Here is a 16,099-nt window from a genome sequence, read left to right as displayed (position 1 = left end):
ATTTACAAAATAGTAAATAACCTTTTAAATCATGTTGTTTTAGTGGTTGTGTTACAGAGTGCATGAGAATTACAAAACACCATGCATATTAAGCCAAATTTAAAGGGAAAATTGTCCCTTCATGAGTATGCCAGGCAAGCAGTGGCTGGGAGCTGGCTAACGCCTCAAAGAACTCCCAGAACCTGAATTTTGGAAGTACAGAGTTTATAAAGGCAAAACCCCACAAAAGCCACAAGAACAATTGAGGCCAATGTAGGTCAGAAAGACCCTGTTGAGACAGATATTTTGATTGCATGAGAGAATTGTTTTGATCATACATTTCAGAGTCCTTTTGTTATACATCGGGGCCACAGTCAGGGACGGGGAAAGGTCCTACCATACTGGCCAATAGATAGAGCTGTCAGGAGGCTGAAAAGAAAACATTTAAAGCAAGCATAAAATGGGGTCAGGTCAGAACAAAATGGTGTTACTTTGGTTCTTTTCCATTTCAACTGCACAGTGTTTCAATTTCTTGGAAAAGAATCCTTGGAGAAAGCTAGAGAAGTCAAGGGAAATGGAGTCATTTGGGAGTGCCCAATTTTCCTATGGCAGGTAACTGGTGGACATCTCTGGCTGAGACTAACTTGAGACAGTAGGATAAATAAAACCCATGTGATGTGGAATCTAGACTGGACCATTACCACCACCATCTTCATTACCTTGGTTACAATTTAATGAGTCACTTGTTATCTTACATTAACCATCAGAGTTCTAGTTCTCCCACGTAGGGTGCATAGTAATCACCGAAAGTGCTTGCTGTCTCTCAGATTCTTGTCCTTCCTCTTCCTCCATTCTGATTCACTTGGAATGAGGTGAGCACTGGAGGTTTCAGTATTCAATAAGTACCCCTAATCGGTTCTGATGCAGGTGTGTCACTGTAGTTGCAATGTGCCAGGAAAATGAGGCTTAAGGAATATAAAATAACTTGCCCAAGATCTTTCACCTGAAGCAGTTCTGTGGTATTCATTCACTCCTTCTCTCTCTTTCTCAAGACCTTAGGGAAGGTTCTCCCTGGTTTCTCCCATCTCTTTCCCTTCTTATTGGTCATTTCTGTCCCTAATGTCCTTATGTTGTCTTATTGTTTTCCAAAGGGAATATGACCCAGCAAGAACTATCCTACAGTGCCTGGATTCCCAAACTCCTCCTCCTTCATATTGCCATTCAAATCCTTTCCCTTCATCCAAGGGTCTAGACCATTTCTATTAGCACCATCCACATCACCTGGGAGTTTGCTGGAAACGCAGAATATCAGGCCCCACCCAGACCTTGCAAAGCAGAATCAGATCTCCAGGTGATTCATATGCACATTAAAGTCGGAGCACCTGCTGTCCTAGATAGTTCTCAGACAGATGTTGATCTCATTATTTGATCGAAGTAATTCACCAGAAGAGAAGTGATTTTCAACCCTGGTTGCATTTAGAATCATTTGATGCTCTTTAAAAATGCTGATGCCTGGGCCCCATCCCCAGTCTAATTAAATCAGAACCTTTGTGAGGTTGGGCTTATTCATCTGTATTTTTAAAAAATACTATGAGTGAGCATAATGTGAAATAAAGGTTCAAAGATGTTGCTTTAAAGATTTAAACATTTTAGGAGGACGTGTAGAAAAATAAACATAAAACTGCTTCAAGTACAAAAAACGAATTGTGCAAAATCCTACAGTGGTTTTCCATGATATTTAAAATAAATTTCGAATTTCTCATCTTTGGCACCCATGGTCTTTTCTGATTCTGAGTCCTATTTACCTCTCCAGCCCTATCTCCTGCCCTCCCACACCACACACCCTAGGGTACTGCAAACCAGAACTTGCATTCTGCCAAACAGATCCTGCTATTCCATACCTGTGCAACTTTGCCCATGTTCTTTCTTTCTTTAATAATCTCTCCCCATTTCTTTGCCTTATCAAAGAATTCATTCAATGTTCTGCTTCTGGAAAGTCTTCCTTGCCCACTCATCCTGAATAAAAAGAAAAACGTCTATTTCAAAATTAAATTTTGGGGGGCTGGTTTTGTAACTCAGTGGTGGAGCACTTGTGAAACACTCGGTTCAATCCTCGGCACCACAAAATAAATATATAAATAAATAAAATAAAGTTACTGTGTCCATCTACAACTTAAAATATTCTTTAAAAAATTAAATTTTAAGGTGTGGCTTTATTTTAGCATTCTATGTATAGGCATTGTCTCAAACTGAACCCCCCGCAGATTTAGATTATTGCCCCCTATAAACTGCTCTATCTGAAACCACAGCCAGAAAATGATAAACCTGCTCATTTGCAGTAGTACATGCCTGTAATACCAGCTACTTTGGAAGCTGAGGCAGGAGGATCCCAGGTTTGGGCTACCCTGGGCAATGTAGTGAGAATCTGTCTCAAAATATAATTAAAAAGGGACTGGGGATAAATTCAGGGCTAGATTGCTCACAAAAGTCCCTGTGTTCAACTCCCTAGTAAACACACACAAACACACAAACATTAAAATGTGTTCATTCAGACATAGCCCCCCTTGAATGCTATTTAAACTTCAAGTTTATTTAAACTCCAGTAAATGCAAAGGCCAGTTCTCCAAGACATAAGAAATAATCAGTTTTGCCTCCTACAAAATTATTATGTGTATCTAATAAAACAAGAAATGCTTTTCTTTACTAAAGAAGGAATTTTGGTCCATCATATAATTCTCACTCATTTGAAATCTAATTTGAGACACAGAATTTTTTCCCACTCTGTGTCTCGTCCAGCGAGTACAATGAAGACTTGGCTCTCAGATGGAGTTTTTAAGGTCTTTATTTTTATGGGAGAGCTCTGAGCCAAGTGCCGCCTTCTTCTTCTTCTTGCCGAGCAGGTCTCTCTCTTCACCGTGGAAAGTACGCAGCTTTATAGGATGTAACAGCCAATCACCTAACGGGTCAGGCGTTTGGCTCGTGGAGACTTACTGGTGGGTAATGAGGACATGTACTGATCACGAGCTAAGCACGGACGCGGAGGAGATCAGTTAGCCAATAGTAAGCACTTCCTTAAAGTTGTTTTTCTTTGCTGTTGGGATTCTCAGCGCCATCTTAGGGCGAGGTCAGCTACCACTGCGGGCCCTACAGGGCAGCGGCCGCCAACACTTTGATCAATTTTTAGGAACACCATGAAATGAGCATTGTTTTTCCCATTTATTTCTCTCTATTGAGAATGTCATTCCTAGAACATGAGCAAAATTATGGATTTACTCTTCATGTTTTGGAGATCAATTTTAGGATATGTAAACCTTGGGTTGAAGTAAAATAAAAAGTTTAGAAGCCCCTGATTAACATTCAGACCCTTGCTGGGCATGGTGTCACACAACTGTAATTCCCATGACCCAGAGGCTGAGGCAGGAGGATCACAAGTTCAAGTTCTAGTCTCAGCAACTTAGCGGCGAGGCCCTAAGCAACTTGGTGAGAACCTGTCTCAAAATAAAAAATAAGGATGCGAGGGCAATCTGGCTGCGACATCTGTCACCCCATTGATTGCCAGCGTTGATTCAGCTGATCTGGCTGGTTAGGCAGTGTCCTCTTCTTCCCTCACAGCTCAACGTGTGTCCCTCCCCAAGCCGTGCAGTTGGTAGAAGAGGATGACCTTCCCCGATAGAGGACTGTTCTTCTGTCAAGGGTATACAAGGAGCTGTGCTCTCCTGGTAGAACCTCTAAACAAGCTCTCAAAATAAAAAATAAAAAGACCAGGAATGTGGCTCTGTGGTTAAGCACCCCTGGGTTCAATCCCTGGAGCCAAAAGAAAAAAGAAAAAAAAAATTAAGATCCTCTGTGGCATGATTTGTGCATCAACTTGTAAGAAAAGTCTAAACACATTCAAAATACATATTTGATTTTTTTCTTCCATCCTTTCAAGACACAGAGGTAGTAAAAGTAAGAGTATACATTCTCTTGCATGATCTTCTAACTTCTCCCTGAACTATCTGCTCAGAACTTGTTTGAGGCAGGCAAAAAAAATATTGTTCTAGTTAAGGGAAAAATTGACGGGTCTTAGCCCTAGAAAGTCATCAATTTACAAGTTCCTTCTTTTGTTCATTACATAAATATGTATCGAGCACCTAGTACCTACCAGGAAGGCAGATAGGCCTTTTTGTAAACAGAATTAGTCTCCCCCCATCATCACTGATGTCATGATGATCTATTCCTTGTCAGATCTAGTGGTCAATCCTTCCTTCTCATCGTACTTCTCCTCTCAGTGGATTTCACCCTCTTTCCTTTTCCAAATACTTTCTCTTCTCCAGCCTTCTGATGTACATTTACATGCCTTTGCTGGATTGTTTGCTGGCTTTTCCTTTCCCTGATAGCTGTTGGACCTGTCTTCTATGCTCATCTAAAGTGATCTCCTCTAATCCTGGAGCTTAAGACCATGCAGATGCTAATAACTACCAACTCTGTATCTCCAAGTCCCTATTTACCCTGTGTTCTAGACTATATTGCATATGCAACTTCTTGTTTGATATCTCCATTTGGATATCCAATAGTATCTCAAATAGAGCTATTGACTCCCCCCCACTTCCCCCATACCCTTACAGCAAAGCTGTTTCTCCCTACTTTCCACTGAGTGATTTGCATTATTTGCTTGATCCCAAATGTAATCATTAGAAATTGTGTTTGACTGCATGCAACAGAATCCAGAGGGCTGTCATGTTTTAACGTAATGAAATCAGAGGCAGGCAACCAGGGCTGTATGGTGCCTCCTCAATGACAATGATGTCCCAGACTTCTGCCTTTCTTCTCCACTTTTTTCATGGTTACAAGGTAGCAACCCCACTTCCAGCCTTACATCAATATTCCAGTGGAAAAGAAAGGAAGATATTAATAAGGTGGAAGGAATAGAGCCTATAATGGAAATAACAAAACATTACCCGAAAGTCCTAGCAGACTTCTGTCTATCTTCCATTGTCCAGAAATGTATTACAAGCCCTACCCCAACTTTACAAGAGATTGGAAAATAAAGACTTTTAGTTGGGCCCATGCCACCCTGCACAAATCGAGGTTCTGATGTGTGGAAGAAAGATAGAACAGATATCCGGCAAATAGGGGCAGCTCTGTCATCCTGCACTACAAATCCATTAACAAGTCCTATCAGGCCCCCTCTAAAACACTTAAATTCAACTGCTTCTGTTCACTTCCATTGCTGAAGTTGTTGCTAGAGATACCATCATCTTCTCCAGTTACAGTAGCAGACTCTTCAAAGGTCTCTGTCCTCTTCAACTGCCCTCTCTACAGTCTTCACCCAGTACCTAGAAGTATAAGTGTAATCACACCATTCTCTTTCTTAAAATTGTCCTAAGGATCTGTCATAGTTTGAGTTCCCCAGAAGCAGACTCTTAGGTGAAGATTTTTCTGCAAACATTTATTTGAGATGCAAGAAACACGGGTTGGAAAGTGTAATGAAACAAGGACGGAAGGTGCCTCCTTGGGCCTACTGAAGCTTAACCCCAGGGGGAAGCACTGGGAAATGATATAAAACACTTATCTTGGAATTAGCCAGCCCAAGTGGCAAGATAAAGTATTTATACACCAACCCCCAAGAGTTGCAAGCTCCAGTTCTCTTGACCTGAGCACCCAGCCCTGTAGTCTATTCATTCCCTGACCTAACTCATGGAAAGGCCAGCACTTCTGTTTACCAACCTTTCTGCTCATAGACCCTCACAGCTGCTTACATTTGACACAGAGTCACAAAAGTGTGGGAGAACCAGTTGATTACTTTAATAGAAGGAAGTTCCAAATACAATTCAAAGATGAGAATATCTTAGAAATTTGCCAGGTTCCAGTCCCATTGAAAGTAGCTAAATTTTTTTTGATGTTCTCTTCTTGACAGGCAAATAAATGCATATAACATCTTCAATAATATTGGAAAATTTCAAGTAGGAAATATAAAATTTGGAATTTCTATGTAAAGTCAATATATTAAGGTACACGTTTAATAATGCTAGCAATTTTATATGTATATCATAACAATCAATGACATCACCATGTCTATAGATCTGAAGGGTACAGATAAACAATAAGTAAATAACTTTGGGTGTACTTCTGCCTTTAGGTTGGCCTATTAATCTTTATTTTCCTTTCTTCTTCAATTGTTCTACAAAGTAATCATTACAGGCAACTGTCAGAGCTGCCACCATGACCACAAATTCATTAAAATCCACTTCATTGTCCTTATTGGCGTCCAGGTCCTGCATTATCTTATCAACCAACTGGGGATCCTTTTGGCACTAAAAAGAAAAAAGAAAAATTTCTAACTCCCAGGCTTTGAGGTTCGTGATGACAATTGAAATTGCATCTTCATTTTATTTACATTAAAGTTTTAATTTCCATTTTTAGCAGCTAAAGACAAATCCCAAGAACTTATTTGCAAGAAAATTTGAGCCAGGCACAAATTCTAAATGAGTGCAGTTTTTATCCCAGGTCTATTTAATGCAGACTCAGACCTGATGAGCAAAAAGAGCAAACTGACTGATCAAAGGGAGATATCAATGTTTCAAATACATTTACAGGAGGACATCCATAGGTCTGGACACGGGGAGACAGGTAACACGGAAAGAGAAACTTTAAATAAGTCAAAAGGGACAGTGAAGGGCTCTATCATTTACCAACAATAGAATTTTGAGTAATCATTTAACATTTTAATATTTCCTTATTTATAAAATGGGGAGAATATCTACCTGTGTTTTGGGGACACTTCAACACACTTTTGAAAGTACTTAGCACCAGGATTGCTAGATTTACCCAACACAATTTTAGGACACCCAATTAAATTTGAATTTTAGATAAACAACAGGTAAGTATTTAGTGTAAATATGCTCCCACTATTTCATGGAATATAGAATATTCTGTTTGAGAGTCTTAGTAAGCACAATGTTTAACACATAAAGAAGAGACACCCATAAAAGGTGCCTGCCTTTTAAAAGAATGACTGCATTTTATGGGTGGAAGGAAAAGCAGGGAACCCACAAAGAAAATCAAGATCATGAGGGGTGAGAATGGAAAACATCTACCTCTCCTATGATTAGTGGGTGATGAGAAATATTTCATTTTTTAAAATTTTATTTTTACGGACTGCATTTTGATTCATTGTATACAAATGGGGTACAACCTTTCATTTCTCTGGTTTACATGATGTAGATTCACACCATTCTTGTGATCATACATATGCATAGGGTAATGACATCTGTCTCATTCCACTATCTTTCCTTCTCCTGACCCCTCTCCCCCTCAGAAATTTCTAAAAGCAGTTAATTTCCTCCAAGAATTCCTCATTGCCCTCATTAGCTGATAACCATTAAATGATTGGAGACTTGAGTGTAATTGATCAAAATCAACTCAATCAAAACAATTATAAATTTCACTTGAACAGAGCAATGTGCCAGGTTTAACTGACTGAATTTTTTATTCCAAACAATATAGTAGCCAATATGAAATTGAAAGGAAAAAAAAAAGACAGTTCCTATAGACTCCTAAAATCACTAAAAAGATATTTTGAAGGATTACTATAAGATTTACTTTAAGCTTTTACCACAGAGGATGGGGAGAAAAAAAGCATTATAATTACAATCTGTGATCTTAATACAGGGTTGGGACAAAATAATATCATGCAACAGGAGTACACTGTGTTGAAAATCAATTCGAGACAATTTCATAAACATCAGAACAAAGTGTTTTCCTCAGAGGGAGCCCAAGCATTCTGCTCTACAGTGTAATGTTTAGATGATTGGGCTCCTGACTATTTTGAGATGTGAATCTGTTTGCTACCCATCTCCTCATTGGCCAGACACATCCTTTTCATCAGTCCTAATCAGCTTGTGCTGGGCTGACAAAGCTCTGTTAAGTATTTATCATTTTCTAAGTATTATTCACTTAGAAAATTTACCACCACCTCATAAAGTTCCCCACACTTTATCTCTGGTCCAAGACAATGTTAATTTATAAACAGTTGGACAAAACTCCTGTATAACCAGCTATAACTAATTATAATTATCACTCTTGACATAACTAGCTATATAATTTATTGCTGCACCAGAATGTTGAGTAATTGAAGAGAATCTCAATATAATAGTCAACACTTGCAAGCCTCACTACGGGCAGTTTGGGAAAAGGTACACACCAGGATACACAAGTCTCTCGTGTTTGCGTCCCCTGCAACTTAAACTCAAAACAAATTACAATGTTTGAGTCAGAATCATAGGACAGTATATACCTAGAGGCTGTCCCTGAAGCCATACCTCATCCGCCCTCAGCAGAATTTGCCAGAAAAACTGACTCACCGAGAGGAATTCTGTGAGCTCTCGCTGCAGGAGTAACTTCAGTTCCCCCTTGTTGAGCTTGAATCTGTCCCCTTCCTTGCAGGAGTACCGGTGGAAAATTCTAATCATGGTGTCCATGGCCATCTCCAGCTGGGTGGGCATGTCAGCAGAATAACTGACCACTCCAGAGGCAGACCACCAAACCCAGGGAGGAGGCACTTGTTCAAAAGAAGAGGACGGGAAGCATCAATGCTTTCATGAAAACAATAACACCACCCCTGAGTCACCACCACACAAGTGATGGTCGCTAAACCGTAATAATTTTTCCACTAAAGACAGTGTCTGCTCATTCTAGAACAAGCTGCAAATGAGAGCTTTGCAGGTGACATTTTTCTTCTCCTAATACCCACTCCCCCACCATGCAGCAGCTTCAGCATGTTCGTAAGTTAGCAAGCAGAAAACAAGCACAGTCATGGAAAACAGAATTAACAATAAATACAAATACCTAATGTACCTGTTCAGCCAGTACACAGCTCTGTCAACAGGTGCCTACAATTAAACTATGAGCATTTATACCTGGGCTTCCACCCCACACACCTGTTCACAACAAATGAAAATTGCCAGTGAGGAGATTCAACTGGAGGTACCTGTTTTTAATCAGCAGGATGAACAGGTGTGAACTGCTGCCCCAAGGGCCTTCCAGAAAGGCTGGCACCAGTTGTGTGCAGCAGAGGAGAAGGGGAGAGGGAGAGAGGTTTCCTCCTTCCCTCTCATAGGGGAGTATGGATAGCATTGCAGTTTGTTGCCAAGAAGTAGATGACTAGAAAGAATCCTAAAAATAGAGGAGCAAAGAGGAAACACTTATTCAAGCCAGGAGACTCCTTAGCAAAGCCAATGGCAAGGTCAAGGAAATAAACTCAGAGCAGACTACACTGACCTTTTGAACAGTTGTGGTGCTATTGAGAGAGAGAGAGAGAGGGAGAGAGGGAGAGAGAGAAGAAGAGAGAGAAGTTCTGCATGTGCTGATGAAGAAAGGTTTTAAAGATTGATCCTGTGTAAAAAAATTAGTTATAATGTATGTATGGGGCTGGGGCTGGGGCTGGGGCTCATTGGTAGAGCGCTTGCCTAGCATATTTGAGGCACTGGGTTCCATCCTCAGCACCACATAAAAACATAAATAAACCATATAAAGTTATTGTGTCCATCCACACCTTAAAATATTTTTAAAGTATGTCTGACCATGCTTATATGTGCCTAAAGAATCACTGAAGTAACTAATTGATAGTTACAAGGCATAATTGGTAAAACAGGTTGGTTGCTTTCTAGCCTCTCTCTCTCCCTCTCTGTCTCTCTCCCTCTCTCTCCCTGTCCCTCTGCTTCCCACCTGCCATGGAGTGAGCAGCTTTCCTCTGCCAGAACTTCTGCCATGATGTTCTTCCTCAACTTGGGTCCAGAGCAATGGAGCCTGCAGACCATGGACTGAACGTCTAAAAACAAAAAGTGCTGTGTTCTCTCATGCCACTTTATGAAAAATGATTTGACAATGGAGTCCTCTCTTTCCTTAGCCCTTTCCAACCTTCCAAACAGAATCCAGCCTTGCCCCCAAAGAATATAGGCAAAGAAGATGTATTCACAAAATTTATTGCAAATCACTACCACCAAAAACAGAACAGAGTGATTGGGCATAAAACTTCTCACTTTACACCTTTTCATTGATTTTAACTTTTTCAGTTTTAATCAAAACCAAAACAAACACAAAACAAAAGAAAAAACAGAGGGGAAAAAACTGCAACAGTGTCTGCTTGAATCTATAATGAGAGATTTCCAAATGAGAAAAAAATAAAGAAAAAAGCCCCTGAAAAAACCAAAACCAGAAACTGGTCACTGTGCTATTAAATGCAGCCTGTTCCTCTTTCAGGACTGAGGTTTAATTACATGGAAAGTGAGGCAGCATCTCCTTTCGATTTCCTTTGTACAAGCCAGTTCAGATGAACCTTCAACCACCTGGTTCACTTACCATCTTTTTCTTTTTTTCTTTTTTTTTTTAAATTTATTTTTATTGTAAACAAATGGGATACATATTGTTTCTGTTTGTACATGGAGTAACAGCATACCATTTGCATATTCATAAATATACATAGAGTAATGATGTTTGATTCATTCCGTTATTTTTTTCCTTCCCCCCACCCCTCCCACCTCTCTTTTCCCCCTATACAGTCCCTCCTTCCTCCATTCTTGTCCCACTCCCACCCCCCATTAAGTGTCATCATCCGCTTATCAGTGAGATCATTCCTCTTTTGGATTTTTGAGATTGGCTTATCTCACTTAACATGATATTCTCCAATTTCATCCATTTGCCTGTAAATGCCATAATTTTATTATTCTTTATAGCTGAGTAATATTCCATTGTATATATATACCACAGTTTCTTTATCCATTCATCAATTGAAGGGCATCTAGGTTGGTTCCATAGTCTGGCTATTGTGAATTGAGCCGCTGTCAACATTGATGTGGCTGTATCTCTGTAGTGTGCTGATTTTAAGTCCTTTGGGTATAGGCCGAGGAGTGGGATAGCTAGGTCAAATGGTAGGTCCATTCCAAGTTTTCTAAGGAATCTCCACACTGCTTTCCAGAGTGGCTGCACTAATTTGCAGTCCCACCAGCAATGTATGAGTGTACCTCTTTCCCCACATCCCCTCCAACACCTATTGTTGCTTGTATTCTTGATAATCGCCATTCTAATTGGGGTGAGATGGAATCTTAGTGTAGTTTTGATTTGCATTTCTCTTATTACTAAAGATGTTGAACATTTTTTCATATATCTGTTGATTGCTTGTAGATCTTCTTCTGTGAAGTGTCTGTTCATTTCCTTAGTCCATTTGTTGATTGGGTTATTTGTATTCTTGGTGTAGAGTTTTTTGAGTTCTTTATATATTCTGGAAATTAGTGCTCTATCTGAAGTATGAGTGGCAAAGATATTCTCCCACTCTGTAGGCTCTCTCCGCATTGCTGATAGTTTCCTTTGCTGAGAGAAAGCTATTTAGTTTGAATCTATCCCAGTTATTGATTCTTGCTTTTATTTCTTGTGCTATGGGAGTCCTGTTAAGGAAGTCTGATCCTAAGCCAACAAGGTGAAGATTTGGACCTACTTTTTCTTCTATAATCTGCAGGGTCTCTGGTCTGATTTCAAGGTCCTTGATCCATTGTGAGTTGAGTTTTGTGTAGGGTGAGAGATAGGGGTTTAGTTTCATTCTATTGCATATGGATTTTCAGTTTTCCCAGCACCATTTGTTGAAGAGGCTATCTTTTCTCCATTGCATATTTTTGGCACCTTTGTCTAGTATTAGAAAATTGTATTTATTTGGGTTTGTGTCTGTGTCCTCTCTTCTGTACCATTGATCTACCTGTCTATTTTGGTGCCAATACCATGCTGTTTTTGTTACTATTGCTTTGTAGTATAGTTGAAGTTCTGGTATTGCGATACCCCGTTTCATTCTTCCTGCTAAGGATTGCTTTAGCTATTCTGGGTTTCTTATTCTTCCAGATGAATTTCATGATTGCTTGCTCTATTTCTGTGAGGTAAGTCATTGGGATTTTAATTGGAATTGCATTGAATTTGTATAGCACTTTTGGTAGTATGGCCATTTTGACAATATTAATTCTGCCTATCCAAGAACATGGGAGATCTTTCCATCTTCTAAGGTCTTCCTTAATTTCTTTCTTTAGTGTTCTGTAGTTTTCATTGTAGAGATCTTTTACCTCTTTGGTTAGATTGATACCCAAGTATTTTAATTTTTTTGAGGCTATTGCAAATGGAGTTGTTTTCCTCATTTCCCTTTCAGCTGTTTCATCGCTTGCGTATAAAAATGCTGTAGATTTATGCGTGTTGATTTTATAGCCTGCTATTTTGCTGAATTCATTGATGAGGTCTAGAAGTTTTCTGGAGGAGGTTTTTGGATCCTCTAACTATAGAATCATGTCATCCGCAAATAGTGACAGCTTGAGTTCCTCTTTTCCTATTCGTATCCCTTTAATTTCTTTAGTCTGCCTAATTGCTCTGGCTAGAGTTTCGAGGACAATGTTGAATAGAAGTGGTGAAAGAGGACATCCCTGTCTTGCTCCCGATTTTAAAGGGAATGGTTTCAGTTTTTCTCCATTGAGAATGATGTTGGCCATGGGCTGAGCATAAATAGCCTTTACAATGTTCAGGTGTGTTCCTACTATCCCTATTTTTTCTAGTGTTTTCAGCATGAAGGGGTGTTGTATATTGTCAAATGCTTTTTCTGCGTCAATTGAAATAACCATATGATTCTTATCCATAAGTCTATTGATATGATGGATTACGTTTATGGATTTACAGATGTTAAACCATCCTTGCATTCCAGGAATGAACCCCACTTGATCGTGGTGCACAATTTTCTTAATATGTTTTTGGGTATGGTTTGCCAATATTTTGTTAAGGATCTTTGCATCTATATTCATCAAGGATATTGGTCTAAAATTTTCTTTCCTTGATGTGTCTTTTCCTGGTTTGGGTATGAGGGTGATATTAGCTTCATAGAATGTGTTCGGTAGGGTACCCTCCTTTTCTATTTCCTGGAATACTTTGAGAAGTAGTGGAATGAGTTCTTCTTTGAAGGTCTTGTAAACTCGGCTGAGAATCCATCTGGTTCTGGGCTTTTCTTGGATGGTAGGTTTTTAATGGCTTCTTCTATTTCATTGCTTGATATTGATCTGTTTAAATCGTGTATGTCCTCCTGGTTCAGTTTGGGAGGAGCATATGTCTCTAGAAATTTGTCAATGTCTTCGGTACTTTCTATTTTGTTGGAATACAGATTTTCAAAGTAGCTTCTCATTATGTTCTGTATCTCAGTGGTGTCTGTCATGATATTTCCTTTTGCATCATGTATTTTAGTAATTTGAGTCTTCTCTCTCCTTCTCTTTGTTAGTGTGGCTAAGGGTTTATCTATTTTGTTTACTTTCTCAAAGAACCAACTTTTTGTTATGTCAATTTTTTGAATAGTTTCTTTTGTTTCAATTTCATTGATTTCAGCTCTGATTTTAATTATTTCCTATCTTCTACTACTTTTGCTGTTATTCTGTTCTTCTTTTTCTAGGGCTTTGAGCTGTAATGTTAGGTCATTTAATTGTTGAGTGTTCATTCTTTTCTGGAATGCGCTCCATGCAATGAATTTTCCTCTTAGTACCGCTTTCATAGTGTCCCAGAGATTTTGATATGTTGTATCATCATTCTCATTGACCTCTAAGAATTTTTTAATCTCCTCCCTGATGTTTTTGTTATCCATGTTTCATTCAATAGCATATTATTTAGTCTCCAAGTGTTGGAGTAATTTCCTTTTTTTACTTTGTCATTGATTTCTACTCTCAGTCCATTATGATCTGATAGAACACAAGGCAGTATCTCTATTTTTTTGCATTTCCTAAGGGCTGCTTTGTGGCATAACATATGGTCTATTTTTGAGAAGGTTCCATGTGCTGCTGAGAAGAAAGTGAATCTGCTCTTTGATGGATGGAATGTTCTATATATGTCTATTAAGTCTAGGTTATTGATTGTGTTATTGAGTTCTATGGTTTCTTTGGTTGGATTTTGTTTGGAAGATCTATCTTGTGGTGAGAGTGGTGCGTTAAAGTCACCCAGAATTATTGTGTTGTGGTCTATGTGATTCTTGAAATTGAGAAGGATTTGTTTGATGTACAGGGATGCACCATTGTTTGGGGCATAAATATTTACTATCGTTATGTCTTCCTGATTTATGGTTTCCTTAAGCAGTATGAAATGTCCTTCTTTATCCCTTCTGACAAACTTTGGCTTGAAGTCCACTTTATCTGATATAAGGATGGAAACCCCCACTTTTTTACTGAGTCCATGTGCGTGGTAGGTTTTTCCCCATCCTTTCACCTTTAGTCTGTGGATGTCTTTTTCTCTGAGATGAGTCTCTTGCAGGCAGCATTGTTGGGTCTTTTTCTTTTTAATCCATTCTGCTAGTCTCTGTCTTTTGATTGATGAGTTTAGGCCATTAACATTCAGGGTTATTACTGAGAAATGATTTGTATTCCCAGTCATTTGGCTTATTTTTGGTTTTTAAGTTGGCTTGGTTTCTCCTTTGAATGGTTTTTCTCTAAGGTAGTTCCTCCCTTTGCTGACCTCCATTGTTGTTTTTCATTTCCTCCTCATGGAATATTTTGTTGGGAACATTCTGTAGTGCAGGCTTTCTATTTGTAAATTCTTTTAACTTTTGTTTATCATGGAAGGGTTTTATTTCAACTTCAAATCTGAAGGTTAGTTTTGCTGGGTATAGAATTCTTGGTTGGCAACCATGTTCTTTCAGAGCTTGAAATATGTTGGTCTAGGCCCTTCTAGCTTTTAGAGTCTGGGTTGAGAAGTCTGCTGCTATCCATATTGGTCTCCCCCTATATGTAATCTGATGCTTTTCTCTTGCGGCCTTCACAATCCTATCTTTATTTTGAATGTTAGGCATTTTCATTATAATGTGCCTTGGTGTGGATCTGTTGCGATTCTGTGCATTTGGTGTTCTGTAAGCCTCTTGTATTTGATTTTCCATTTCATTCTTCAGGTTTGGGAAATTTTCTGCTATTATTTCATTGAATAGGTTGTTCATTCCTTTGGTTTGTATCTCTGTGCCTTCCTCAATCCCAATAATTCTTAAATTTGGTCTTTTCTTGATGTCCCATAGTTCTTGGAGATTCTGTTCATGATTTCTTACCATCTTCTCTGTTTGGGTGACTTTATTTTCAAGATTAAATATTTTGTCTTCATTGTCTGAGGTTCTGTCTTCCAAGTGGTCTAGTCTGTTGGTGATGCTTTTCATTGAGTTTTTTATTTGGTTTATTGTCTCCTTCATTTCAAAGATTTCCTTTTTTTTTTTTTTTTTTTTTTTTTTTTGAGAATCTCTATCTCTGTGTTGAAATGACCTTTTGCTTCCTGTAGGTGCTCTTTCAGCTTATTGGTATTATCATTCATTGCCTGCATTTGCTCTCTTATCTCATCCTTTGCTTCGCGAATCATCTTAATCATGTATAATCTGAAGTCCTTTTCTGACATTTCTTCTAACATACTGTCATTGGATTCTATTACTATAGAATCTAGATTTGTTTGGGTCATTTTCTTCCCTTGTTTTTTCATGTTGTTCATGTTCATGTATCTTCCCCTTTAGCGCTGCAGATCTGGGGTATTGCAGATTTCCCCCTATAGGCTTATAGTGGCCCTGTAGGTGTCCAAAACCCTTTCTTTAAGGGGAGATCAATATTAGCAGTGCCCAAGTCAGACATTATGCAATCCTAGACCAAATAGCCCCTATGGAGACAATAACATCATGTAAATAAGGGAGAAAGTGACTCTGAGGGAACAGGTAAACAGAAGGAAAAGAAAGCAAGAAATGTAAAGAAATAAAAACTTAAATTTTTTTTAAAAAAGGAGAAAAAAGAAAATCTACTGTATAATAGTCATATACTAATGAAACCTCCCAGTGTTCAGTAGCCTGATGTATGAGAGGTACCTGAGAATGAGCTTCAAGCCTCCAGCAGGTGTCTCAGGATGGGATTTGCCCCACCCGAAGATCGGAGCTACGGCTTCCAGGATTATCCAAGATGGCCGCTCTGGCTTCGAAATGTGTTGGCAAATGGGGAGCTGCAGCTCAGGGGTGGACGTGGTCAGCTGGAGGTCCTGGAGACAGGATGCAGTTGGTCCGGCAGTGGTCCTGGAGGTCGGGTGTTTTGGTGTGGTTGTGGGATCCTGGAGGCCGGGTGCAATCAGT

General features: G+C 39.1%; 1 protein-coding gene and 1 long non-coding RNA gene across 2 annotated transcripts in view; one reads left to right on the top strand and one right to left on the bottom strand.

The window, feature by feature from the left end:
• Positions 1–16,099, top strand: part of LOC306664408 — a 1,052,029-nt gene that overhangs the window by 84,720 nt on the left and 951,210 nt on the right. The window lies entirely within an intron of this gene.
• S100Z (S100 calcium binding protein Z) overlaps positions 5,790–16,099 on the bottom strand; it is a 28,088-nt gene continuing 17,778 nt past the window's right edge. Inside the window, exons 2-3 of the mRNA XM_079143408.1 lie at positions 8,325–8,521; positions 5,790–6,275 (exon numbers count right to left, since the gene is read on the bottom strand). Of these exons, the coding sequence (XP_078999534.1) occupies positions 6,117–6,275; positions 8,325–8,465 (300 nt within the window). The 5' untranslated portion in view covers positions 8,466–8,521 and the 3' untranslated portion in view covers positions 5,790–6,116. The remainder of the gene's footprint in view (positions 6,276–8,324; positions 8,522–16,099) is intronic.

The sequence above is a fragment of the Sciurus vulgaris genome, assembly GCF_902686455.1.
Source record: "Sciurus vulgaris genome assembly, chromosome: 6".
NCBI classification, from domain to species: Eukaryota; Metazoa; Chordata; class Mammalia; order Rodentia; family Sciuridae; genus Sciurus; species Sciurus vulgaris.
This window is presented reverse-complemented; position numbering and strand designations above follow the sequence as displayed.